Source organism: Vidua macroura, chromosome 1 (assembly GCF_024509145.1).
Source record: "Vidua macroura isolate BioBank_ID:100142 chromosome 1, ASM2450914v1, whole genome shotgun sequence".
Lineage (NCBI taxonomy): Eukaryota > Metazoa > Chordata > Aves > Passeriformes > Viduidae > Vidua > Vidua macroura.
In genome coordinates this window covers 3,868,689-3,895,870 of record NC_071571.1, presented here as the reverse complement: position 1 = coordinate 3,895,870, position 27,182 = coordinate 3,868,689, and the positions used below count along the sequence as shown (strand labels likewise).

The 27,182-nt window shown below is 41.7% G+C and overlaps 1 protein-coding gene across 3 annotated transcripts in view; it reads left to right on the top strand.

Moving 5' to 3' along the window:
• The window catches only part of MINDY4 (MINDY lysine 48 deubiquitinase 4), a 68,996-nt gene that overhangs the window by 803 nt on the left and 41,011 nt on the right, over window positions 1-27,182 (top strand). For all 3 annotated transcript variants that reach the window (XM_053976100.1, XM_053976109.1, XM_053976092.1), the window contains exons 2-9: window positions 926-1,045; window positions 1,920-2,122; window positions 4,961-5,219; window positions 6,306-6,724; window positions 18,837-18,895; window positions 19,231-19,340; window positions 20,319-20,435; window positions 24,676-24,764. In XM_053976100.1, coding sequence (XP_053832075.1) covers window positions 926-1,045; window positions 1,920-2,122; window positions 4,961-5,219; window positions 6,306-6,724; window positions 18,837-18,895; window positions 19,231-19,340; window positions 20,319-20,435; window positions 24,676-24,764 — 1,376 coding nt within the window. The remainder of the gene's footprint in view (window positions 1-925; window positions 1,046-1,919; window positions 2,123-4,960; window positions 5,220-6,305; window positions 6,725-18,836; window positions 18,896-19,230; window positions 19,341-20,318; window positions 20,436-24,675; window positions 24,765-27,182) is intronic.

Below are 27,182 nucleotides of genomic sequence, written 5' to 3'. Positions count from 1 at the left end.
ACATGCAGGGAGTGTGGGATTGAGCAGACTGGAAACCACCTTCACATTTCTATGTAGCAGCACCTGTTACTTTGTATTTATGTTCAATCCTTAGGAAATATTGCTGATGTTGTACCCCCTGTGTCAGGAATGAGTTATATCAGAAATTAAGCGGCCACTGCCACATTGAGTGTTACACAAACCTCATGTTTTGCATCCCATCTCCAAATTTACATTTTCAAAACGAGGGACACTGATAATCAATCCTTTGTGCTTCTGCTTCCCCCAGATCTTTCATATACATCAAAGCTTGCAGGGATAAGGATCTTTTATTTACCACAACTCGCCCTTAATTTCATAAATCCAAGCCAGACGCTCTGTCAGCAGAAAAATAAATCCTTTGTTGTGACAATAACCCTCCACAGAAGGAATCAGGGCTTTCTCTCTCAAAATAGTAGCCTGGTGTTGTACCACTTAAATTATTTTGGGATCCAGCTCACAATAAATCAGTGTCTCCCCCCAGAGAGTGAGATGCCCATGGGTTTTGTCTCTGAGGTGCCCATGGGTGCTGACCACAGAATGAAAATTGAAGTTGGAAGACCCCAAACCAGCTGATGCCATGGAGATCTGACTGATTTCCAGCCTGAGGCTGCCTGGAATAACTTCAGCTCAGGGCCTTTCATACTGACCATCAGTCTTAGGAGGCTGTTTAGCAGCTGAAGTCAGCTGCATAGAGGTTTTTGTTTTTCTCAGTTCAGCAATTTCCATCTCATGTAGCCACCTTAATTATTTTCACCTCCATGGGCTGCTATAATTCAAGGCTGTACCATTACAGCACAGGTTCTGAGGATTTCCTGCTTGCAAACTGCTGCCACCCACAAGTTTCATGTCCCACCCAACAAAACCCAGAGTAAAAGCTTTGGGGTCTGACACTTTTCCTTCTCAGGGCTTGAAGAAAACCATCAGCACCATGGACCAGGAGCTTCCCCGCTCTGCACTCAGCATCAGCAACAGGAATGAGCTCAGGAATGTCCTGCACCTGCACTCCCTGTACAAACAGAACAAGGTGAGGAACACCTGGCACCACGTGGAAGTATCCTTGCATACCCATTTGCAGCTTTATATGTGGCACAGCAGATGGAAATTACTCTTGTAGCATTTATTATCTGTTGCCCTGATTTTTAAGTGTTTTCTTTCACAGTTCTTTTGGAAGTTTTAAAGTTCTCATAAAACTTCTTTAGCGTTCTGATAATGTTTACGTATTTGAGAGTCAGAGTTCCCACACAATTTCATGTAGAAATAGAATAGTTTACATATTTCTCTGTGGGTGGAGAGAAATGATTGATTGATCTTTGGACCAGTGTGGTTGGAGGGGTGGTAATTCCATCCTCCAATCCACGGTCACCTTTGGAATTCTATAAATACCAGACATTTGAATAAAACTGTGTCTTTTTCTCTTTTGAACTTACCAAGCTTCTGTGTTCTCATTTTGTGTCCAATAGCAACAATGATCCTTGGAAATGCAATATAAACACTTCACTCATAACTTGAGGCACCACAATACTTTTGGTATCTTCACGTAAGTCTATAAATGCCACTTCAAAAAACCCTCTCCCAGTGTAGAAAAGGTGCATTCTAGCACAGTTTCCACACTTTGGAATATTTAGCTGAAACGAGAGTCAGAAATCTCCGTGACAGGTTGCTTTTTTGTGTCATGCTTCCTTCACTTAACACAGCAGCACCTTTGAGCTCTTGACATTCTCTAGCTGCCATCTTCCATTTCCCTGGATTGTTTGTACACTCACTCCTGGGATACACCCTCAGGTAACTCCAGGAAAGAGTGAAAATGTTCAGCTGTACACTATAAAAATCATGCCCTGCAGCCAGACTAACACAGCATTTCAACAGCCACCAAGAATTTTATTTCTCTTTTTGGCCAGGCAAAAGAGAACCCGCTGAAAACACTGCTGGAAATTATTACTAATTACTTCCTGGAGCACCGTGGGACTTCCAGGAGCTCTGGTTCCAGCTCTGCTCTGGCAACTCCTCAGAATAAGAGCTCAGCATCCCACCTACCCGACCTCCTGGATGAGGATCATGGGAATGCCAGTGCTCTGGATGAGAGCAAAACTCAGGCCTCCAGGTACAGTCTGATTTATTTCTCTTTGCCCTGTGTATTCACTTAGTTTTTCTTAATGAAGGGAAAGAGTGTTAAATGTTTTATATCTTGAGCTCAACTTTCTTTTGTTAGTTTTCCTCATAACACAAAGCTTAATTTTCCAGATTATTAAAATTTCCTGTGCAAGCCACCCTTCAAAAATGATCTTTTATGTTCCCTGCCAATTATGAAGACTGATAACCTCAATTGCGTCTTTCAGTCACTGAAGCACATCAAAATAGGAGATTTCATGCCTTTTACATTGGGAATACTCAAACTGAAGCAGGTTTGGAGGTAAAACAAACCACCTGTGCTCAAACTGCAGGTATATTCATGCCTTACATAGGAAAGAGCAAGTTTTGCTGTCTTAAATTCAGTGTGGTTACAAATAATGTAGGTTCAGACCTTGCAGAGTACCTGAAAACAGCATATAACCAAGTTTTTCATTTATTGGTGCCTCAAAGAGGATTAACAGTCCTGTACTTCCATAGAGAGCTTTTAAAATGGGCACAGAAGTGTATTTCAGCTTCCCAGCCTCCACCCTCAGGGAACTAATCAGGTTTTGTCCTTCATCCTAAATGCAACATGCCCAAAGCAGCCAAATCAGTGCATGAAAAAAACCTCATGAAGTCATTTCTTATAGGGGAAGAAAGCCAAGATGTTTTAAGTTGAGCTCAGAAGCAGCACTTGAAAAAGAGGCAGTGCAAAGGCTTTCTTCCCCTTTTCTTTTTTTCTTCTTCTTTTTGTATTTTTAATCCCTTTTTCTTTCCCTTTCATGGATCTCTCCCACAGGGGAGTCCCTGACACTGCTCTGGGAGGGAACAGCAGTGCCCAGTGGTGTTAATGTGGGAAGGAACCTTAAAGATCATCTCATTCCATCCCATTCCTCTATCCCAGCTTGCTCCAAGCCCCATCCAACCTGGCCTTAGACATTTCCAGGGATCCAGGGGCAGCCACAGCTGCTCTGGGCAACCTGTGTCAGCCTCACCATCCTCACAGGGAAGGATTTCTTCCCAATATCCCATCTAACCCTGCCCTCTGCCCTGAGGCTCATCCTCACCATTGCCATCCCCTTTGGGCAAGGGAAGACCAGGGACTGCCAAGGTCAGCCAGCCAGTGCCTGAAATCAGTTTTATTTTCAACTACTGTAACTTTTAACGATGCTTTCAGGGGTGGAGACTTGAATCAGACAGGACTCTGCACTGGTTCCTTATTCATGACTCTGCTTTGCTTTTAACTTTGCTACTGGAGGTTGCTGTAACTTAAAACAGTCTCTGAGCCAGCGCCCTTGGCAGTGAGGGGTGATGTGGGGATGGGTTGGGAGTAGCAGTCCTTACTTTTCCTGATGATTCCAGAGGCAGATCAGGCTCCCTTCAGTTTACATACAGGGTGCCTCAGGTTGTAGCTTTTATATTTTCAGATTCTGTGCTGCTTCAGTGTGTAGTTCTGAGCTTCATATGAGGGGATGGTGAGCTCTGTGCACAGAGCAGGGAGACAAAACAATTCCTGCTCCAGCTGGGCACCAAGGACAAATGATCCAAATCTCAGGCCCAAGAGCACAAACAACGTGGGCTGGAGAGAGAAAAACAAGCAGGATGGGAGTGCATGGGCTAAAGCTGGAATGGGACAATGAACTGCAAGGTGCAAATGGAGCAGAGCTGATCCCAGTGAGAGCCCCCGGGAGCGCTCGTGCATTTTGGGACCATTTTGGTTCCTCTTGGCTGCAGCCCTGGCTGGGCTCTGATGCTGCCCAAGGTGGATTCATTGAGGCCTTTGAATAAATCCCTGCTTTATTCTTTAGCTCTGTCCAGTCTCTCTTCTAGGGCAGCCTTCACAAGGCATCATACACATCATACTCAGCGTGTCCTCACCACACGAGACACACTCCTGGAAAAATGGGTTAAATCAGAGGAACAGTTTTGTGGTACAAGATGTTTCAACTTTACAATGAATCAGGATGGAGGAAAGCATCCCAGAGGGATAAACAAGTTCAGGGATTTGTTTCCTTGTGTTAAGGAAGGCGAGTGTTTTTGAGTTACACAGAATTTATAAATTTATAAATGGACATGGAGCTGGGGACTACTCAGTAAAATAATTTCCATCACAAAAGTGCTTTTGTTTTTGGACTAAAGTAAGTGTTCTACAGTTGAACAAAGAGTGAGAAGAGTCAGTAGAGTCAGGCTAAGTTACAGGAGAACAGAGGATGTGAGCAAAAGTGTTAACAAATTTTCAAACAGATGGAGAAGGACCGGGAGCTGCTGGTGGTAGCTTAGGACCTGTCTGATATCACAAATAAATTGCACTTTCTGCCATGATGTACAATCATACAGTCACAGAATGGACTGGGCTGCAAGGGAGCTAAAAGCTCATCTCATTCCACCCCCCTGCCATGGCAGGGACACCTTCCACTGTCCCAGGTTGCTCCAAGCCCATCCAGCCTGGCCTTGGACACTTCCAGGGATCCAGAAGCAGCCACAGCTTCTCTGTGAACCTGTGCCAGGGCCTCAGCATCCTCACAGGGAAGAATTTTTTCCCAATATCTAATTTAAATTTCCCCTTTCTCAGTTTGAACCCCTTCTACAACAAAATAAGTAATTATGGGATTGTGTTACCCATGCTATAACCAGTTGTGTCACATAATAATGATGAAATAATGTTCTGATGTCCTACATCCAGATGTTCAGGTGAAAAGTGACTGCATTTGATTACCATTTCAAGATAAAATGTAACTTTACTTGACAACAGTGCTCTAATTAGCTGGTTTTATTAATTTACTTGTGCATTACTTTGCTCTTTCAAGCTTTTCCTCTTTCTTCCCTCTAGGTATGATGCTGAGAATCCACTGGATAAAATCCCTCCACCCAGAAAACATCAGCACAGAAGTGAAAAATGCCACACAGGGACAACCCACAGCAGTAACTTACCCTGTGCTTGGGACAAGAAGTTAAAAGACAGTCGAGAGGATTTAAAAGCAGCTGTGATTTCTGAGGAGCTGAAATCCACAGGGAAGGAGAAGTCAAGGCCCAGGGCTGGTCTCATTGCCAGAGGAATGATGGCTGGACCAGTGGCAAGTCCACCAGAGGTGATTCCCAACACTTTTCAAAAATGTTTGGCTTGCCCATGGATTTTATATCCAGCCTGCTGGGATAAAAAAGTCACTTGCAAATAATGTTCAAATGGCTTCTGCATTAACTCTGCAGGCTGAAAAGAAGTGCTAAGTTAGGGAAATCGTTGTGCTTCATTCAGAATTTCAGATATAACCACTGCAGGCAACTACCCCCTGCATGTCTGTGTTCTCAGGTCACTGAGAGCACACTTTATAAATCACTTTATAAATCTTCCCCATTCCTGAAACCTCTTGACAGATTTAGTTTTCCATTTTCCTATGAAAATTGCTTTGTTACCTTCACAGTATCTGTTTCACTCTGTTTTTTCCAAGACCCCACGTTTAATCAGGAGCATTTGGAACTGAAAATTGCTTTCAGTTGAAAATAAGTTTCTGAATGGATCAGATCAGACCATATTCCATCAAGAAGTGCTTTCAAAGCACAGTTTAAAATTAAAATTTCTTGCCTACTTTTTTTTTTTTTTTTTTTTTTTTTTCTTTATGCTTCTTTTATATAACGACAGGGACTTTTCCAATGTAAAATTAAGCTTGTGATAATGAGAAATTAAAATACTTAACTATGACTTTTAGGTAGTACTGAAGAGCATATGGGAATTCAATTAATTAGCTGGATATTTGTAAATATCGTTGATTTAGAAGTAAAGACTAGATACCCATAATGGTAGATACCAGTAAAATATCTTTAGATGTCTTGATGTCCTGAGCTGGATACAGCCCCAAAATTAAGCTCTTAGGAGGTAATTTGTTGTTTTTCTTGGTAAAACCATGGAAAACATGTTTTAATGGTAGGTAGCATCCTTAATACTGCTCAAATTTTAAGTGAAAGTGTTTGCTTATTTTATTACTGATTTTTTTTTAAATAATGATTTTTTTTAAATTATGATTAATTTTTAAAAATTAATGATTTACTCTAGAAGCTGATTCCTAAAAATGAATGAATAGCTTAGCTCAGAAATCAGTGCTAGAGCTTTCCTTTGCTTTTTGCGTTTATTTAAAGATGCTAAAATTTTAATCTGTGCCTTTCATGGCTCTTCCTTCCAGGATCCCCAAAAAAGGAGACTTTCCAAAAGATCCACGAGCATCAGCAGCACAGCCCAGCCCAGGGGTGAGGAGCATGAAGAGCATGACCTGAGTGTCCCAAGCCCTGATTTGCAGGAAAGCAAAGCATCTCCACCAAAATCCCACGTGGAATTTGCATCGAAGGCTCTGCTAAGCTCACACACCAGTTCTGCCTCTGAAAAACCAAGGAACAGCCCCAAAGATCCAGAGGACTTTTCTTCCAAGCTGCTGTCTGAGAGAGAGAGGGCCAAGACAGAAGAAAGGAAATCTCTTCCAAGCTCTGGTGCAGACAGCAGTGAAAAAAGCCTTAAAGTGAGTGCCCCTCACAGACATTCAGGGGCTGGGAGAGAAAAGAAGGAAAGATCCCTCAGGAAAACTGAGAGTCGGTTGTCAGGCCACAGGTGAGAGTGTTTCTGGGGATATTGTGCTGAAACAGAGTTTTTATTATTTTTCTGCACTATTTCATGATATAAAAGTTTTAGAAGTGAACTCCAAATATATATTTTTGGCTTTTCTCTCTCTTATGTTCTTAATTGATGTTGTTTTTTTATTTTTTTTTTCTGGAAAAAATGTAAGAGTGGGAGGCGTAGCATTTTTTTAATTTATACACGTAACACTGATTTCTTAAAGTTATTATTGCTATTTTGTTTTCCAGTTTAATTTCTTATGGAGATAGCATATGTGGAGACCCTATTGAGAAGGAAGCAATTATACATTAGGTATAAATACATTTATAATGTAGGGGCTGTGGGAATTATCAAACTGGGGATCTGCTGGAGCTGCAGATGGGCCAGGAGTGGCACTTGCTTCCTATCTGGAACCAAAAATTTACTGAAAAGAGCTGCCAGCATTCCACAGTGCCAGCATTCCACATTCATTTAATTTGTAAAAGATTAACATGCAATAGGCCAAAGTACCACAGTGTAAAGTCTTAAAACTCGGGTTTCTTGCAGCTTGACTGATCCTATAAGGTAGTGCTGATCCCAAAAGGCAGTGCTGCCCCATCACTTCATCCTTTCCACTCTCAGGATGATTTTTTCCTCACTCTCAGCATTAATTGAGGTAGAGAAGAAAGCTTCAGTGGCCTTTGGCAGCTCCCCAGCAAAGCTGAGAATATTGAGTGTATTCCTGGTACTGGCTAATTAATGAATGAACAGCTCATTATGGATGAGCCTCAGAGGTGTGGTGGGCTGGATGGAATTCCCTGGGAAGAGTGTTGCTAAAAACCAGTGAAAAGTCTGATACAAACCTCACTGGTTAGCAGCTGGGTCCTACATGGGGGTCACAACAATCCCAAATCCCAGCCAGCCCCACACTTTTGGGAAGAGTGGCTGGAAAAGCTGCCCAGTGGGAAGGGACCTGGGGGGTGCTGGTGACAGTGGCTGAACTCAGCCAGGAGTGCCCAGGTGGGCAAGAAGGCCAGTGGCACCTGGCCTGGGTCAGCAATGTGGCAGCAGGGCCAGGGCAGGGATTGTCCCCTCTACTCAGCACTGGAGAGGCCATACCTCAAATCCTGGAGTCACTTTTGGACCCCTCATGACAAGGAGGACACTGAGGTGCTGGAGCGTGTCCAGAGAAGGGAACAGAGCTGGGGAAGGGTCTGGAGCACCAGGAGAGGCTGAGGGAGCTGGGAAAGGGGCTCAGCCTGGAGAAAAGGAGGCTCTGGGGGGACTCTGTGGCTCTGCACAGCTCCTGACAGGAGGGGACAGCCGGGGGGGTCAGGCTCTGCTGCCAGGGAACAGGAGGAAAAGAAATGGGCTCTAGCTGTATCAGGGGAGATTTAGTTTGGATATTAGGGAAGATTTCTTCACTGAAGTGATGGTCAGGCATTGGAACAGGCTGCCCAGGGCAGTGGTGGAGTCACCACCCCTGGAAGTGCTCAGAAGCTGTGTGGATGTGGCCCTTGGGGGTTTGGGGTTTGGGACATGGCAGTGCTGGGGTAATGGTTGGACTCGATGATCTGAGAGATCTTTTCCAGCCTAAACAACTCTGTAATTCTGTGGTTCACTCGGATGTGTTGGGACAAGCTGACACTTCCCAACCTTTGGAGAAGCTGGGCTGGAAGGGGGGTGACCCACAGGATGTGCTGCCATCCTGTCTGTGCTCCATCCCTGCAGGGAGGGAGGGATTTGGGAACAATTCCCTTTCCCCACAGAGCTGCTTTGGTCTCAGCAGGAGCAGGAGAGGGAGCCCTTTCCTAAGCAGAGCCCTTTCCAGAGTTCATTCCTGCCGGGCAGTGTGAGCTGCAGCCAGCAGAGCATTTGCATCCCTGCTGAGCTCCGGGCTCCTGGAAGCACCCACAGAACCCAGCAGGGCTGCTGGGACTCCTGGAGGTCAGAGGGAGGAACAGAGAGTCCAAATAAACACCCACAATATCAGGCCTGGCTCTTGCAAAACTTTTATTTCCCTTCAGCCAAATCCTGCTGTGTTTGGGTGCCCTGCAGGTTCTGGTCAAAGTGATTGAGCATTTTAAAGAATGAAAAATTCCAGTGGTAATGCAGTGAAAAATTACAGTGTAAATCCAGCAAGTATTTGTCTAGATCCTCCTCCATTCTCTGTTACTAAATCCTAATCTAAGTATTTAGGTGAGCAGCTGAGAGCCTCCATAGGATTAACCACTCATTCATTCACAGCATCTGCAATTCTGGTTTTGTCTCCCATAGAAAACTAAAGACAAATCTTATTTTTCCTTCCATTTACTTTACTTTTTGAGTCTCTTTTCTTGTTTTTCATGTGCTGTAAAAACATGCAAACTGAAGGCATCCTGTGCAAATATATGAGAAAAAACTGGAAGTAAAACTACTGCCAAGCTTTAAAAGAATACCTGGCCATAAAATATCCTAGGGAAGTGCAGATGCACAGCATTTTGACTCACACCTTTTAATGAAAGAAATTACAGGGGTCAATGATGGTTCTTTATTGCCATGATTATATTTTTTGCCAAGTCATGAAGGGTTATTTAATTAAAAAATACAACATGCTGTAGAGGTTGCATACCTACCCAGATTCTACAGGTGGGGTTTATTTTAGAATTTCTGTTTCAATTAATCCACGGGAAAAGCAATATGTAGGTGGCAGCAAATCTTCATTTTTCCTCAGCTGTAAGCAGACAGCAGCCAGTTGAATTTCTCAATTCACAGAATCCCACAACGCCAGGTTGGAAGGGACCTCAAGACTCACCTGGTCCAACCTTCCTTGGCAAAAGCACAGTCTAGACAAGGTGACCCAGCACCCTGTCCAGCCAAATCTTAAAAGTGCCCAGGCTTTGGCAATTCAGCACTTTTCCCTGGGGGAAATGGTTCCAATGGCTGATTGTTCTCTTGAAAAATGTTTCCTCTTGTGTCCAATTGGAATGTCCCCAGGAGTAATTTGTACCCATGGCCGCTTGTCTTTTCCATGTGATTCCTTGGAAAAAGGGAGTTTCCATCTTATTTGGAGCCAAGCTTTAAATGCTGGGACGTGGTGATATTGTGCAAGCAGTGCACACACATTTATACAGAAATATGTCAGTAATTCCTCCACGCTCCTTCTCAGCAATTTTGTTTAACTTAACAAATTAAAAATTACATTTATGTCTCAGTGACACTTCAGTGGAAAATTTGAAACCCCTTTCAGGTAATTTTGATGCTCTTGTTTATTGTTCATCTTCAGAGGAGTATTCCCCTTTTTTTGTTGAGTCCCTGTTCCCCTCAGTTGTGTGTAAGGCCAAGTAAAATGTGGATTATTTATTTTTAAGAGATTTTGAAGGGAATAAAAACCTAAATTTAAAAGTACCCAGTCCAAGTGACTGATCCAAGATTCCACCTAAAAATTGCTGTATGTGTGGTTTCTTAAGATTTGTAGGAACTTGGGAGAGATGATGTTGAGGGAACATAACTCAGGTCACCGGGAGCAAATTAATAAAGACTTTCCTGAGTCTTTTATCCTGGATAGAGCCTTGGATGGCAGCAAGGAAAGGTTCTCTGCTTCCTTCAATATCTTGAGGTAGGGTTAGGCCAGGTGACCTCTAAATCATCCTGTGATTCTCCTTGGTGCTGAACCCCCTATTGGAGGCAAATATTTAACATTAGTCTCAGCACACAGAATAAAGAATGAGTGGAATGGAATTCATGATCTTTAGAAATGGTAAAGAAATAAATGGGTGTTGAAGTTGATGACTGTCATTGCATTCAAGACTTTCTATTGCTTTTCTGGAAAAAAAAAAAACACGATGAATAATGACTTTTTGGGAAGGTTACATGGGGTTAGAAGGTCAAGATTTCCCCATTTCACAGCTTGAGCAAACAAAACTGGGGAAAGGCAAGAAAAACCCACTTCAAAACAGTTGAGAAACAGTTCTTTTGTCTTGACTACAGAGGTGTGCTGCAGTTGTTGCTCCTGAAGTGTTTTCCTAATTTTCCATTAAGTCTATCAGTGCAAAGCGTGGTGGTGCTGTGGGAAAAACCCTCCAGTTGTCAGCTGAGTAATTTTTGGATGAGTAAATCTGAGCTGGCAGTTCTGCAGTGGGGTGCAACCACCTCTTGCTGAGTTAGATGGGCAGGTTTGGACTGTACAGCTCCATTTCTCTTCTGGTAGTTACAAAGAAGAACATGTGATGCCTGAAATTCTGGTTTTCACATCCACAGCCAACCAACTTCCCTCCCTTAGTTCCAAGGAAAACAGCATAAAATTAAAATCAGAGCACTGAAATCAGAAAAAAAGGGCAAAACTGGACCAAGGGAACAAAAGGACCTGAAGTTGAGGATATTTCCTAGGATCTTCAAGGGAATGGCTCAGAATCAGAAAGGCACAAAGAACTGGGAGTATCATGACGTCAAAATAAAAATTTCCTGCTGCCATTAGTGAGCAGAGGGATGCAGCAGTGAATCCCATTGTCCAGAGGCAGAGATGTGTGCAGTTCCAGGAGCAGGGAGGATAATTGATTCTGCACTCATCCTTCCATTGTGAACAATCCCCTGGATTGCACTTACCTGATCGTGCCTGGCCACCAGTGCTGGCTGCAGCCTGGCTGTGCTGCTGCCCTCCTGCCAGCATTCTGCCAGGGCAGAGGGGTATTCCAGGCACCAGGAACTGCTTTATGCCTGTGGAAGTTGGATTCAGGTGCCTTTTCTGATGCCTCAGGTTTGGGCTTTTATATTTTTCACATTCTGTGCTGCTTTAGTGTGTGGGTCTGAGCTTCACATGAGGGGATGGTGAGTTCTCTACACAGAGCAGGAGACAAAACAATTCCTGCTCCAGCTGGGCACCAAGGACAAATGATCCAAATCTCAGGCCCAAGAGCACAAACAACGTGGGCTGGAGAGAGAAAAACAAGCAGGATGGGAGTGCCTGGGCTAAAGCTGGAATGGGACAATGAACTGCAAGGTGCAAATGGAGCAGAGCTGATCCCAGTGAGAGCCCCCGGGAGCGCTCGTGCATTTTGGGACCATTTTGGTTGATCTTGGTTGCAGCCCTGGCTGGGCTCTGGTGCTGCACAAGGTGGATCCATAGAGGCCTTTTAATAAATCCCTGCTTTATTCTTTAGCTCTGTCCAGTCTCCGTTCAAGGCATCATTTCCAACCCAAAGCTGAGCCCCTCCCATGCACTGTGGCTCCACCACCAGGAAGGTGCCCGTGAGCTCAGAGCCAGGGCTTCTCCTCCTGCCACAGTCTCTCTGCTGAGTTCACCACAGCTGGGCACTTTTCAGTGCTTCCCATTCCCAAAATATCCCTCCTTGTTTGGTGAGAAGCCTTTTTCTGGCAGCGTCCTGTGTTTTAACACAGATGGGGTTGGGTTAGAGAAGTGCCACAGACACCAAGTGGAACATTGCTCATATTTCATAGAATCTTAGAAATTATGGATGGAAAAGAACTCTTAGGGTCATTTTTTTCTATGGCAGATTAATCACTGCTATATATATTTATATTTGCTGTAATACTTTTTCCAAGTTTTTTCTGCTCCAGTCTTAAATGACTCAGGTGACACCTCTCCCCTGATAATACATTCCACTTTCTAGCAGTTCCTATTATAAGGATTCTTTTTTGTTGTGTTCACTTTCCATTTGCTATGTTGTACCCTGTTATCCATAACCGGAGTTGATTTTTTGACTGGTGTTTCTGTTCTTTGCTAGATATTCACCTCTGTTAAAATACTTTAAATATTTTTCATGTTCCTTTAGGCATTTTTTGTCTGAAGCTTGTACTGTCTGCTAAATATTTTTATCTTTCCTGCTCTGAACTTTTGCTGTTGTTTTTCTGTTAGGTTTTACTGATTTATTTTATATTTCCCCTATGTGTTTAGGGGTGTCTCTAACATTGTCACACTGTGACTCTCAGATAACAGGGCAAGAACTGTCACCTTCTACTCCTGGCCCGGTCCTCAGCATTATAAAATCACAATACAGGTGAACCCATTGTGTTAGTGAAAATTCTGCTTTTTTCTCTTTCATATGTTCCAAAAAAAAAAAAAAAAGAAAAAAAGGGAAAAAATACAGATCTTTAAACAAATTCCTTCAATCCTTTAAAAATATATTCAGGCTTGTTTAGCTGTTTTGTTTTTTTATTCTTTTACATATCTGACACTTTCAAAATATTATTGTATAAATATTGTAAGGACCATTATGCTTTCAAAATATTATTTTGAAAGTGTTATGGTCCTTAAAGGATTGATATTCATGCTCTCTGTTATTAACAGGAATAAAAAAAGCTTATTTTCCATGTGAAGACTGAGCCAATACCTGTCAGTTATAGATCTTTGAGTGCCTAAAACTGTAAATATCCTCTCCTATCTTTTTATCCTGCATCATCCCCAGCCACAGTCTGGCCTGATCTGCATTAGGAGATTGGCAGAGAACACTGGCCATGAGTTTTTGAGCAAGTCCTGAGCAGGATTTGGTGTTCCCTCAGTCAGTGTAAGCAACAAAGCAGAGCACAAGCAACTCAGGAGGTTTCTGGACTGCACTGATAATTTCTTGACATAGTGAATCAGAATTCAATGCCTGTTGAAGGTTAATATGTGAATGTCTCATTTCGTAAGGAATACTAATTAACGTCCCAGTTTTAATGCTGTTTTTTTAAAATGAAATTGAATCTCCAACTGAAAGGAAAAATAGTTTCAGCAAAGTTACGTAATGTACATTATTTACCCAGCAGATTTGCTTGGCTTCAGTCTTTCCTACTGTGCATTTTGGTGTAAAAATAGGTTTTCTAGGAATATTCTGTATTGTTTGCCTGGTGGGCTGCAATATTTCAGTGTTACGCACAAAACCGGTGTGTGGGATGGGCTGGCACTGTAAAATAATACCTGGCAATTTGGTGAGTAATGAAGTTTTGATCCTGGGAGCTGTGAGCAGTTCCTAAAAGTCCTCAGCACGTGGATAGCCTGTTCTGTGGAATGAGGGCTGAGCTCCCACGGCTGGGTCATTTTGGACTTGATCTCATTTAAAACCAGCCAGAAAACCCCAGATTATTCCAGGATTCTCAGTGTGTGTGTGAGCAATGCCTGAGGAATCAATTCAGTTTTTCCCACTGTGAGAGGAAGAGGATGCCTTGGGCTGGGGTGGCGTTTCTAGAAAGTAGGGGTTGAGTCAGAGTTCCAGACGAAAGAGCGGAAAGGAATGCGGGGCTGGAGCAGCCTGGGAGTAAATTACGTTGGTAATTTCCTTCCACCTTCATCTACGTTGTCCTTCAGCCACGCTCTGCATCATCTCCAGCTTCCCCCAATCCTTTGGAGTGGGTTTGGAGGCAGGAAACATGGTGAGAACAGTGTTGGAGCAGCCCAGGAGTAAATCATGTTGGCACATTTCCTTCCACCTTTGTCTGGAATCTCTGTGTTGTCCTTCAGCCACACTCTGCATCATCTCCAGTCCTTTGGAGTGGGTTTGGAGGCAGGAAACATGGTGAGAACAGTGCTGGAGCAGCCCAGGAGTAAGTTAGGTTGGCACATTTCCTTCCACCTTTGTCCTTCAGCCACGCTCTGCATCATCTCCAGCTTCTCCCAGTCCTTTGGAGTGAGTTTGGAGGTAGGAAACACGGTGAGAGCAGTGCAGCCACACCTTCCTGGAGAGAGGAACCAAACCCTCCTGGAGGGGTTCTGATCCCTTGCTCCAGGGGGTCAGCCTGGCTTTGACTCATCCAACTGGCAGCAGAGGAATGTCTGTCAAACAAAACGGGCTCATCCGTGGGGAACATGGACTTAACTCGCCCATGGACGAAAAGAGAGCTGCTCGTGGTTGCCAAATCAGGAGTGAAAACCTTCAAGTGCCCAGAGTTGCGTAACACCTTTTCTAACATAATGCTTGGACCGGAAAAAAGGGCCTAAAATAAAAGTTATAAACTATTGTGACTTCTGTGTGGTGCCAGTGGATTTATGGCAGCAGAGCCCACGGTGTAACATCTGTGGGAATGCCATTTGCCCTTCTAGTATTTTTCCAGCACTCCATAGGAAGAGGCACTTTGCAATTACTGGAAATGACAAATGGCTTCGGTATCATTTCTTTATTTTTGGAAAGGAGGTAAATCTGGAGTGGTCCAGCCTGTTGCCTGAAATGCACTCAGTCAGTTGAGAATTTGCATTAGAGGATTGTGGAGGTGTGCTCCAACTCAGACTGTTCCATGTCTCTGTGGAATTACTTGCTCCTTAAAAAAATCTGTTGTGTGCAGGTAGCACAAGGAGTTCTTTTTACCCCTATTTACCCCTAAGATTACAAGGAGGTAAAATCTCTGTGGTCTCACCTGTAACCTGTGTTTTGAATTCACCTTTTTTTTAATAATCATATGAGATAACAGAATACCCCATCTTCAGTGTATCTTTAACAGTTGATACTAGTTTTGAGGAAGATTATTTATATTGCTGATACCTGTCAGGTTGCAGTGGTTTGGACTGTTAAAAATCTGAGGTTTCTGACAGGAAATGGAAGACCACAAATATTCCACATCCTTAAAAATTAAATGGCCTAAGGGTTGAAGGCCAAAACCAGACAGAGTGGGTACCTTATGGATGGTGAACAGAGAAAAGGGTTGGATTTATCTCCAGGAATGTGAATTGATTGAGTGCCAAAATCTAGGAAGCCTTTCCTGTGCTTTATGTAGTGTCTTGTGGGTGTTGTGCATTTTTATTTATTTATTTATTTATTTATTTATTTATTTATCTTTTACAAAAAATTTTACTGATTCTTGTTTATTTTGCTGACAGCAGTTTAGAGCTGCTGAACATAATGGTGAGTTCACACAGGTGGTACTGAACTCCTTGGAGATTCCAGTGGGAATTTCACACTCCAAAATCTCTGGTGGAGAACAGTAGGAACAAAGCTGCATTTTTATTATAATTCTGATTTTGTAGCTGGAGATAAATATTCTTTCATAGCTTATGAATGAGCTTTGTGTTCATTGTGTTCATTTGTGAGCCCAACTTATTCGGCACCTCAAACCATCTTGTAGCTCAACCTGTGATTATAGTAATTCTTTTTTTATATACAAACCTTCCCAACAAAGATTTCACATTGTCACAGTTAGTAAAATTTAGCAGGACAAATGCAGACTCATGTGTGAGGGAATCTATTTCTATCAGAAGTGACCACTTCTATTAAAAATTACCCAACTTTCTCATTTACCTCTTTTATATCTGTCAGTTTTCACAAATCTATCTGTCCTGTTCACCAGTTAATGTTTCATATTGCAAGTGTTCAAATCAAATCAGATGCAGGTCTTTACTAAAAAGGAAATTAGGGGAAATTAAGTGCATGAGCCTCTGTTACCTTTGTCAACCAGTGTTGCCAACATAATAGAATTTATATTAAGTTCTCATGACAAGACCTTTTTCCTGTAGAAAAATATTGCCTGGCCTTGATTGTGATCATGTCCTTTGCATCTTTGCAATTTCTTTTAGTAATTCTGATTTTGTAATTGTGCCCCAAAGCAGTGACAAGCTGCACCACACAGAATGGCCCTTTTTACTCTTTTGCAAACAGCTATAGAGGCTAGTTTTTAATTATCTACTCTGCAGATTTTACTCACTATTCCAAGACTGTTGGATATGCCTGCCTATTCTACATCCAGTAGAAAAGCTGTTGTAATCTGGCACTGAAAATGGGTTTTACCACCACAGTCACCTTAAAGCCACTGATGTTTAATTTTTAAGCCCCTTGGTTTATTTGACCTCTTGTGAGTGTTGGTGTAAATAGGAAATGATGGAATGCACATCCATTATTGTGCCAAGGAGCTCCCTCTCTTGTGAGTTCAGCTCTTCTCTGTAAATCCATTTTCCTACAATGCTTGGAGGCCAGAGAGGAATGTTCAAATATTTAGAGAAAGTGCTGTACAATATATTTAGAATGAAACATATTTTCTTCCTGCCCTGTTTTCCTGCCATGATGGATGACTTCCCCCTTCCCTAAGTGTTCCAACCAATTGGTTTTACACCTCCAATAAATTTTCCTGGAACGGCAGCCCTCTGCTGAAATGGAAATTGCAGTAAATGTCCTGGCTGTTTTGAGAAACACAAGTTCCCCTCAAGGAGGGGAACCTCCACCTGCAAAAATACCCCACTTAAGCAGAAAACACCCAACATTAATCTTGGATGTCAGCGCTTTCCTCAGCTTGATGGGAATTCTCAGCCTGGAGAATTCCGAGCGCTTTGCATCCCGGGCTTGGTTCTTCCTGGAATTTGTGTAGAACCAACATCTTTTAGACTTTCCAGAGAGAATTAACACTACAAAAACTGGTGCTAGGAGAGCTATGTGTGAATTGTACCATGGGTGGCTGTATTTTCATTTAGAAATGGAAACTGTAGAGCTGCATTAAGTGTCAGAATTACAGAATCACAGAATCACAAAGTCACAGAATGGTTTTGTTGGAAAGGATCTTAAAGATCATCTTGGCATGTGCAGGGACACCTCCCACTAGACCATCTTGCTCCAAGCCCTGTCCAACCTGGCCTTGGAAGGTGTTAAAATCTTGCAAAATTAGATAGGAAGGGATTTACTGGGAAGAAGCACTAGAAGAGAAGAGAGAATAATGTGCAATCTCAAACAAACCAAAAATGTGGCTTTTGGTTATGCCTGAGTGACATGACTTGGCTGAAAAGTATTTTATTGGTGAATTTATTGTCATTAAGACCCTTTCTTTGACCAGGAGAGAGGAAAATAGTAGCAAGCAGCTATGGGAAGGGAATCTCAGCTGAAATTCATGTCAGGAAACACCAAAGGGAGATCTGAGTGTGTTGTAAAATATACCACAGTCAACTCTATTCAATTCTATATCACATAAAAATACAGTAATACTCAGTGGGAGCTCAGTGCTGCTTATGCCACTACACAAATTTGCTCTCAGTCCTCTTATTTTTATTGACCTGCTGGGCCTCCCATTTATTTTTACCTGAAGTTCCTAGAATGTGGGTGATTCATTTCCATTCTGTCTGGCCTGAATCAGGACCACCCACATTTCATTGCCTCAGTCCTTTAACTTATTTATAGCTAAAAAGAGAAGTGTTTCTGTTCTTATAGTATCAAATACTATCTGTGAGAAAGCTGCCAAAATGCCTTTAAACTGGGCAAATCCTGAGTGTGATATGTCTGTGTTCTGGTTTTATTATTTCATACTCTGAAAAGGAAATTAAGCTCATGGAAAATATGTGACATGACAGCAGTTGTTGCTGTAATATCGTGCATACAAAGAATGTTGCTGAGGAAACTATTCCATTCTATTTTTGAAAGGATTGTCAGTGCAATTCCTTTTTTTCCAAAGCAAAAGTCAATGATACAGTATTGCTTTTTTTGGGAAAAAAGAAAAAAAAAAAAAAAGTCAATTTTTGCTATTTTTAGAAATAGTTATTCAAAAGTTTTCCTTGATTCTGAATTCATTTTGGTGTGATTTCAACAGGAAGAATAAAACCCATTTCATTTCCCATAATCTAACATTTTATTTCAGCTCTGACTCCACAGCCAAGCTTAAATACTTAGTCCTTTTAGCAGTTATTCATAAGAATTTTAAGCTCTTAATTGTGCACTATACAATTAAATCACAAGAGAAGTTGAACAACTGATCCCTCTTAATGGATTAAAAATATACCCTGGTAAAGGAGCCAGTCTAAGACCTATTCCCACTTTTATTGTTTGGATATTTCAAGTAGTTTAATGACTAATTTGAATCTTACCCTGATCCCTGTCAGGGATTTAAATTTTATTTTATGATCTGATCTGCTATATCATGCAGATGATGAGATTGATGCTGGAACAGGACTGAAATCCCAAATGAAACACAGGGCATTGCTCTGTGCTAGCTGCTTTTCCTGATGAACTCCTGGAGTGCAGCTTTCTTCCACTGAAAAAGGCTTTTCTCTAAGACCATTTATTTCTTAGACCATATATTTATTAAATAAATAAATAAATAAATAAATAAATAAATGTATATGCACACACACATGAGAGAGTTATATCCTTGTGTGGGAATGCTCCCTATTTCTTGTTGTTGATTCAAACACCTTTTCTCATTTAAAATGAACATTTTGTCATTCATTTCTTGATTAATTTTCATGTAGGAAGTCCCCAACATCCACTGGCTGTAAAGAAGACCAGATGAAAGAAGTCCTAGATTTGGGTAAGTTATGTCAAGTCTCAGTTTGGCTTTTGCTATGTTTTGTGTTGTTCAGGGCAGCTGTGGCTAAATAAATACATAGGAGTGGCTTCTTTTGTAACTCTTAGTTGATGTAGAGCAATTGCATTTGCTATAAATTTCTAAATAGACAAATCAGTAAGAAATAATCAGACAAAGGCTGGCTGGTGTACTTTTATCTGCCCTTTCTGGCTAAAACTGTATTTTCCTTTTTATAAAGACAGTAAATATTAATTTTCATGTTGATGAGCCCCTAGCACTGAATGTGCTGGGGAGAACAATTCTTTCCATCCAAGACTTGATTTTTCTTTTTCTTTCAGTCGATATTGAGGATGAAGAGACAACTGGAGAAGTTAATAAGACCCCAGATCTTTCAACACTCTATATGCTTCAAATAGTATCAAAAGCAATTGATATTTCTCTTGCAAAAGTAAGACCAATTATGATAAATACAAATAGATTTGTGATGTTGTTATTTGAGTTTCCTTAGCCAAAGCTGCAGTGGGTGCTCTGTGTTGTACTTTTGAACATGTGCTGTATTCCTGAGTCTATTCCTTGCCCAGGTGACAAAGTAATTTAGGGATGCCTAAATTCAGAAGAATACCTTCGTGCATCAGCCCACTTGAAGCACAGATGATAGCTTTAATTAATTAAGCTTGTATTATTTCCTTAATGCCCGTAGTCAGTTATTCATGTGCTTATTCTCCAGTCCTTTAACAGTGGTTCATTATTCCCCTCTCACTGTTTCTGCCTTGCTTATCTCCCCTATTTTGAGCAGAGATGAAATTATTAAATATTTTTCTTTCCCATTCAGACAGAGGAGAAAAAAACCCAGACCAAATAATGAGGGTGGGTGTCTTCCAATTTATTTCTAGATCAATGAGCTTGGAGTAACTCTACCAGCCCTGAGTAGTTTTTTTTTAATTTCCTGAACTCTGCTTTAGCATGAATGCAGTTTATTCAGTGTGGCTATTGCTGGCCACGGTCTGCAGTTGTTCAAGGCCAACAGGTGGAGTTGTGCCACCTGAAATACAGAAATCAAACATTTAATTAGCATTTATCTTGTAGAGGGTCCTTTTCTCCCTCATGTCACCATTGGTTGCTCTTTCAGCTGTTAAATTTCAGGCAGTGTACTGGGATGTTTGCATGGGAAACTCTGCCCCAGACGTTAGACATAAATATTTTCCAGTGCTGAGCAGCTCCCAGCATTATGAGTGGAAGGAATATGGCAGGAAAAGGAAAATATTGCTCCTTTTCATTGGGGTGTTGCTATTTACAGTATGGATAAAACAGAAGAGGATGGTTGTACAGTTAGTCATTATCCTTCCACACTCCTCCTTTCTTTTCTACAAATTACAGTGTTTTGGATTTGTTTTTAAAAGGAGATTTTTTTTTCTTTCTTTTATAGGAATTAAAAAATCTTCTGTTTGGCTCTAGTCTTTGTTGCTTCAGTGAAGAATGGAAAATCCAGAGTTTTACATTTAACAATATCCCACAGCTTAAATATGGCATTGTGCAGAAAAAGGTACTGTAAATTCTTTCCTAACAGTGATCTTTGCTTTTTACACTGACTTTACAAAGGCTGTGTGTCAGCAGTGAAAAAAATTAGTTTTCTAAAGACTTTTCTTTTCCTTTAAATTCTGGTTACCAGTGGATGTTGTCACCTTTTCAAGTCGTGATGGGAGACTTGAGATGGATGGAGGAAAATGTGAAAAAGCTGCAGAAAGTGTGCAAATGTTTGAGTGTGTGTGATGGGGGATTATTCACAGGGAGGAGGAGGAGGAGCCATTGCAGCTGAAATCTAGTGGTGGTAAAAGAATAAAAGAGCATAAATCAAGGGCGGAGTGTAAGAGAAAAATTATCTGTGGGGCCAAACAAATTAAAGATGTAGCTTGATCTGACTCAAAATGAGAGGTAGCAAGTGTTGCCTGGAAAATCACATGGAGATTTTTACTTCCTGAGGATGCTGGGGTCAGGTGATGGGGTTCAGTCCTAAAATAAAAGGAGCGAACACCTTGCAGGCACCCTGGGACACTGGCACTGCTGGTGGGCTCACCTCTCCTGCAGCCACAAGATCCCAGCTCCTCCCTACAGCGAGGTTTTCATCAATTCTCTGGCAACCTCCAGCAGGGAGATGGATCTGGAATGTCCAGAAGGGGGACATCTGGAATGTCCAGCAGGTGGACACATCTGGAATGTCCAGCAGGTCCCCGTGGTGGCCACAGCTGGTAAAACCACCCAGCCATGACTTGGGCCAGCCTGGCCAGCACATGCCCAATTGTGCTGGTTTTGCATCACACGATATTAACAAGAAAGACTTCTCTCCCTAAGTTAATTAAAAAAAGACTCTTCTAGAAGTGTTAAACTGACTGAAAATTTTAAGTTTTATCTCTTTACATTGTCAGTAAGAAAGAAGAAGTTGTAGAGGGAGGAGAAGTGTCCTAAAAAGTTTAGTTCTGATTCTTATTACTCTATCTTTTAGTTACTGTTAATAAATTTTTCTTTATACCATTTTAAAGTTTTGACCCTGCTTTGCCTTTCTCCTAATCCTACCTCACAGCAGGAAATGAGTATTTCTAGTTCATTCTAGTACATTCTAGTGAGTGCACTGGTGCTTGGCCAGCACTGACCCCACCACACTCATTGGTGCATTGGCCAGGAAATCTCAAATTGGCAAACCAAAACCACTACACCAATCCAGAGAGATTTTTGGTGCTCTCTGATCCAGGGCATCCAGTGACTTCTCTGAGCTCTCCCTTTCAGCCCTGTCTGAGCACCTGGCTCCCAGACAGTGCTTCACCCCTCTCTGCTCTGTGTTGCTCACCTTGGTTTCACAGGCTCAGCTCAGGGACCACCCTCGTGCCACAGGGTCATGGAGCTGCCCCCAAAATCCACCAGATCCCGTGGAAAAATGGGTCCTCCCCAGCTGCTTGATGCTTTTGTGCCAGCCCTGGGGCAACATCCAGCAACATCCAGCAGGGGGACGCATCTGGAATGTCCAGCAGGGGGACAGACCTGGAATGTCCAGCAAGGGGAGTCATCTAGAATGTCCAGCAGGGGGACATAGCTGGAATGTCCAGCAGGGGGACACATGTGGAATGTCCAGCAGGGGGACAGACCTGGAATGTCCGGCAAGGGGACACATCTGGAATGTCCAGCAGGTCCCCTGATGACCACAGCTGGTAAAACCACCCAGCCATGACTTGGGCCAGCCTGGCCAGCACATGCCCAATCCAGAGAGATTTTTGGTGCTCTCTGATCCAGGGCATCCAGCGACTTCTCTGAGCTCTCCCTTTCAGCCCTGTCTGAGCACCTGGCTCCCGGACAGTGCTTGACCTCTCTCTGCTCTGTGTTGCTCACCTTGGTTTCACAGGCTCAGCCCAGGGTCATGGAGCTGCCCCCAAAATCTGTCCTGGTTGAGATGGTCATGGTTGAGATGGAGACAATACAAAAAAACCCACTCCAATTTCAGAAGGCTTCAAGCACTTTTCATTATTGCATGCATGCTCCTTATACATTCTTAAAAAACTCCTAAGTTTACACGTTACTCATTGGTCAGAAGAGACAAACAAAGTACTCATTGCAGGTTTCTCTTATTTATCCTTCTCTCTTTCCTGGTTTCCATGTCAATGACCTTGGCAGGAAACTCTTTCAGGGGTTAACATGGATCCTCCCATCAAACTTCTCTCTGACTCACAGAAGTCCCTGCAAAACCTCCTCCACAAAAATCCACCAGATCCCACCAGATTGGAAGAATGGATCCTCCCCAGCTTTGTGATGCCTTTGTGCCACCCTGGGGCTGTGCACCTGCTCCTGAGGTGTCCACACAAGGTCTCTCCCCTCAGGAGCAGGGATCTGAGGAATTCAGTAAATACTTGTAGGCTCCTCTTTCCAAAACACTCATTAAAGCCTCTGTGCTGATGCAGAAAATCTTTATCTGGCCTGAGAGAAGTGGACCATTATACAAAAATGAGAGGAAGAGAGGCTTTGAGGCAAGGACAATGGCTAATAAACATGTCATTAAGATGTTTAATTAACTTACCTCATCTAGTTTAATATTTCATTAGGCTGGTGATCTCAGCAGAAAGCTGCTTATTTCACAAAGCCTAGCGGAAAAAGAAGATATTAAAACTTATTTTAAACTCCAAAAGGAACCGTGGCAGTGCTGGTCACTGGCCCACAGTAAAAGTCACTTTGGTGTTTCCAGCCTGCAGAAAGGATATCTCATCACTTCCAGCCACTCACTGGCCATTAAATTCCCCACCATGAATTCCAGTGCAGGAATGGTGTTTTGCTGAAATTGTGCCTGATTCAGATCGTTAATATATTTCCTCCTCACTTCCAAAATTCAATTCAGCTCAACAACTGTTCATTTCTTTCTTATGTTAAGCTTTTGTGGTGCTATAAGTGGATATTTAGAATAAATCCTATTATTTCTTTTTGCACTGAGAGGCCTGATGGACTGACACAAACCTTGCTGTTTTCCTTGATATATTTCAGATTATTCACTCTTCAGTTACTTAAATAAATCTAGGGAAGCAGAGTATGTATAATACAAATGAGAAATGAGAAGGTGTCAATATCTGAGCTATTCTAATTTCCATACTGCTTTCCATACTGGTTTACCTGCAGGTTCCCTTCCCTTGGTGCTGCATTTTAGGACAATCAGAGAATTAAACTGATCCTTTAATCACATTGCTGTGTGAAAACTGCAGTGTTGCCCTGATTTTTAAAAGTGCTAACTTTTCATTTATAGCTCTTTTGAAAGTTTTAAAGTTCTCATAAAACTTCTTTAACCTTCTGATAATATTTACATACTTCTACTGGAGCTCTCACGCACTGTTATGTAAATAATGATTGTTTTGCATTCTTCTTTGTGAGAGGAGAGAATTGATGGACTGTTGGTTTGACCAGTGTGGTTAGAGAAGTAGTAATTCCATCCTCCAATCCACAGTCAGCTTTGGAATTCTATAAAAAACAGATATTCGAATAAAACACTCTCTTTTTCTCTTTTGAACTTACCAAGCTTCTGTGTAATCATTTTGTGTCCAATAGTGACACTGCAGGGCTGGCTGCCCTTCCCCTTCTCCTGCAGGGTTTGAGAGGAGTTTGATGGGTGACATTGTGGTGTCTGTGATGTCAGCCTTCTGTCCTGCATGTTGCCCAAAACCAGCTCTGAATCCATAAAATTTAAACTTAATATGGCATTTCTTGGTATTGTGATTTATTTCCTCTGAGACTGATAATTGGAAGGATTCAGGCTTTCCTGGTTTTCTGTCTCTTCCCCAGTGAGAGGGAGAGAGGGAGGATCTGAGGTGCACAGGGCTGTCCTGAAACCTGAAATCTTTGTTTAGTGATGCAGGTGGGAGCTGGAGGTTGCTGAGAGGAGGTACAAGAGCAAGGCTTGTTTTCAGTCCTCGGAAAACACTCAGATTTGATTTCTCTCTGGAAATTAAACTGCAGCTCAGTAGGGATCAGGAGGTTTTTAGTTCATATATCCCAGATTTCAGTAAAACCCCACGTTTCTTTTAACATTATAGATGTCTTGGTCTATTCAGGAAAAATGGGCAGGAACCACAAAAACACTTAAAAACCTTGATTTTCATTGGCTTGCACAAAACCCCAGAGCCACAGAGAGAGCACTGTAAAGTCCTGGCTGCAAAGAGAGGGATGAAAGGATGGCTTTGGGCTGGGTGGGGGCTCACAGGGATTTTCCCCAGCATCCATCAGTTTTTTTGCTCATGGAGTGTCCCATTTTCCCCCAGGGTGGCCCATGTGGGGTTCTGGCTGCTGTCCAAGCCTGTGTCCTGCAGCAGCTGATCTTTGCAGACAGCAACAGGAACAAAGACACCCGGTAAGGCAGTGAAATTTCAGGAATTTTGCCTACAGAAGTAAAAAAAAAAAAAAAAAATAATAATTTTAGTGTTATTAATTTTATTTCTCTGCTGCAGCCATTCAGGAGCCTTTTGAGTTTGAACTTACTGAACTTCTTTTTGTTTCAGAGAGAGAGAGAGAAAGAAAGCAGCTTCTAATTTACTTGTATTTACTTCCTGTGGAACTGTAGGAATGTAGAAGTTGGTGTCTTATTTGTGTAATTGCTTGTGATTAACCCAAGAACCTCTACAAAAAAGCAAACAGCTTGAATTGAGGCCAATGTAAATTATTTAGCCTCGGGGTCCTCATGGAAATTGGATTTCAAACAAAAAAGTAATCAAGGTTTGAAAGACCATGAAGTTCATCCACTGTTTTGACACTAAGAATCTCAACAGGGTTGAAAAATTAAAGTTATAATGATTTTTTTTCTTGTAACTGCTTTTGATCGTTCCTGTTTAAACTCCTTAATGGAATTTGAATTTATATTCTGTGTATTTTCTACTTGCTTTAAAGGAATTTTGTTAGGTGTTGCTGCTTACAAGGAAATTGCTTGGACTGCTATAATAATGATGCACTTGTCACGTTGCTAAAGGATCATGGGTTACTGAATTAAATTCTGGAAAATAATGCCTCAAAAATGACTTTGTTACCAGTTTTCATGTATTTGCCTTTTGTTTTCAATAAGACTTTAAGTCCTTTACAAAAGACAAATTCCACAAAGCCTCCCTGTGCCTTAAAGGAACAGAATGTTTAATAGGGAAAATTATTTTACTGGTTTGTGCTGCCATCACCTTCTTTTATTTGTGACCTCCATTAGTCTGACCTCAATTTAGAATGAAGAGAAGCTTCATGCTGAGATCCTTCATTACCTTACAATATAAAAATGTTCCTCTTGTATTAAATTTTGGCCTTAAATACCCCTTTTTCTGGTTGGAACTGTGTAGGAAAATTCTGTGGTCTCTGTTGATATTCCTCAGTGCTGGCTGCCTGACCCTTAATGTAAATTCATTGTTTGGGCTGTTTTTATCAATATTGGAAAGAAACAGGTACCTGTAGAGCATCCAGGATGGGAAGTGACAGAAATTATCCTGCAAAACTTTAAGATTCTAATTCAGATTATAATGAGGGCAGACTTTTCAAGGTTCTTGTCTACATAAAAGAAAAACCTCAGAAACTTTCTTGCAGGAAACTCAGTGCATTCTTAGATTTTATGACCAGGAATCTCCACAGAAGAATTATTTCTGGCCGTGAAAACCAAGAATTTCTTTCAGCTTTGAGGACAGCCTTTGATCATCTGCTCCTTGGTCCCTTTGTGGCTCAGGTCATCCTTGGTGAAAACAGAGATGATAATTTCCCTCTTGCAGCATGGTTCAGAGATCATAAATGAAATAAAATTATGTGGCACCCAAATAAGTGGATGGAGGCCAGGTTTTTTAAACTGGCTCTCCCAACTCGAGCCATCTCCAACAAATCCTGTTTACTTGGCAGAATTTGCCTCTCCTGTTTTACCCCTCTTGTTATCCACATGGTTTGGAAAGATTTTTGGTTTTTATTCATGAGATAAACATACTTTTCTTATGCTGTGTTTGCCATGGGCAGAACCTTTCAGCAGGCAGAAGGGAAGGGAAGCCTCAGAGCTTCAAATGAGAGGATGGATATTCCTTCCTAACTCTAACCTGGATTTTCAAATTATCAACCACTTCACAGGAAGTGTTTGATTTCAGACTTCTTTGACATTCAAGAAAGAATTATCACGTCTCCTTCTTCCTCTGCTGCCTCTCTCAGACACAGAAATTACTTGTGATTCCCATGAATTTCTGGGTGTCTGTATTAGAACTCAGGCAGACATAAGAGAAAGCTGTGATTATAATTTTTTTTTTTTCACTTGAAAACTCTCATCAATTATTTCCCATATCTCACATCCTTCAGAGAGGGAAACATTCTCTAAATTAACATTATTTTCAAGGCAGACATTGAACTTGAAAGTCTGTTTAATTTTTTTGATGTTTGGTGTTTCTTGTTTAGTCTTTTGAATTATTAGATCTTTTACTCAAACAATGGGAACAGGTTTTGCCCTCATCTCCCATGCTGGTAGCACTCTAAAACTGATAAAATCTGAATTTCAAAGACTGCAATTCTTGGAGCCACTAGAGAAAACTCCAGTTATGTTCTTCTAGGGGTATGGGATCTTTTGGCCACTTTTTCAGTCTCGTGGATATTGGGTTTATTCTCAAATCTGCCAGTTCTCCACTTTGTGACTTTCAGTCCCTTGGTCCTGTAATGTTTTAGGTCCTGACTTTGGGGCACACCTTATCTTAAAAAAAATGCAAGCAGCATTTATTGCAGATAGTACTCTGGAGAAAGTTTAGTTGTGGTAAAAACATCATGGTGTAGATTT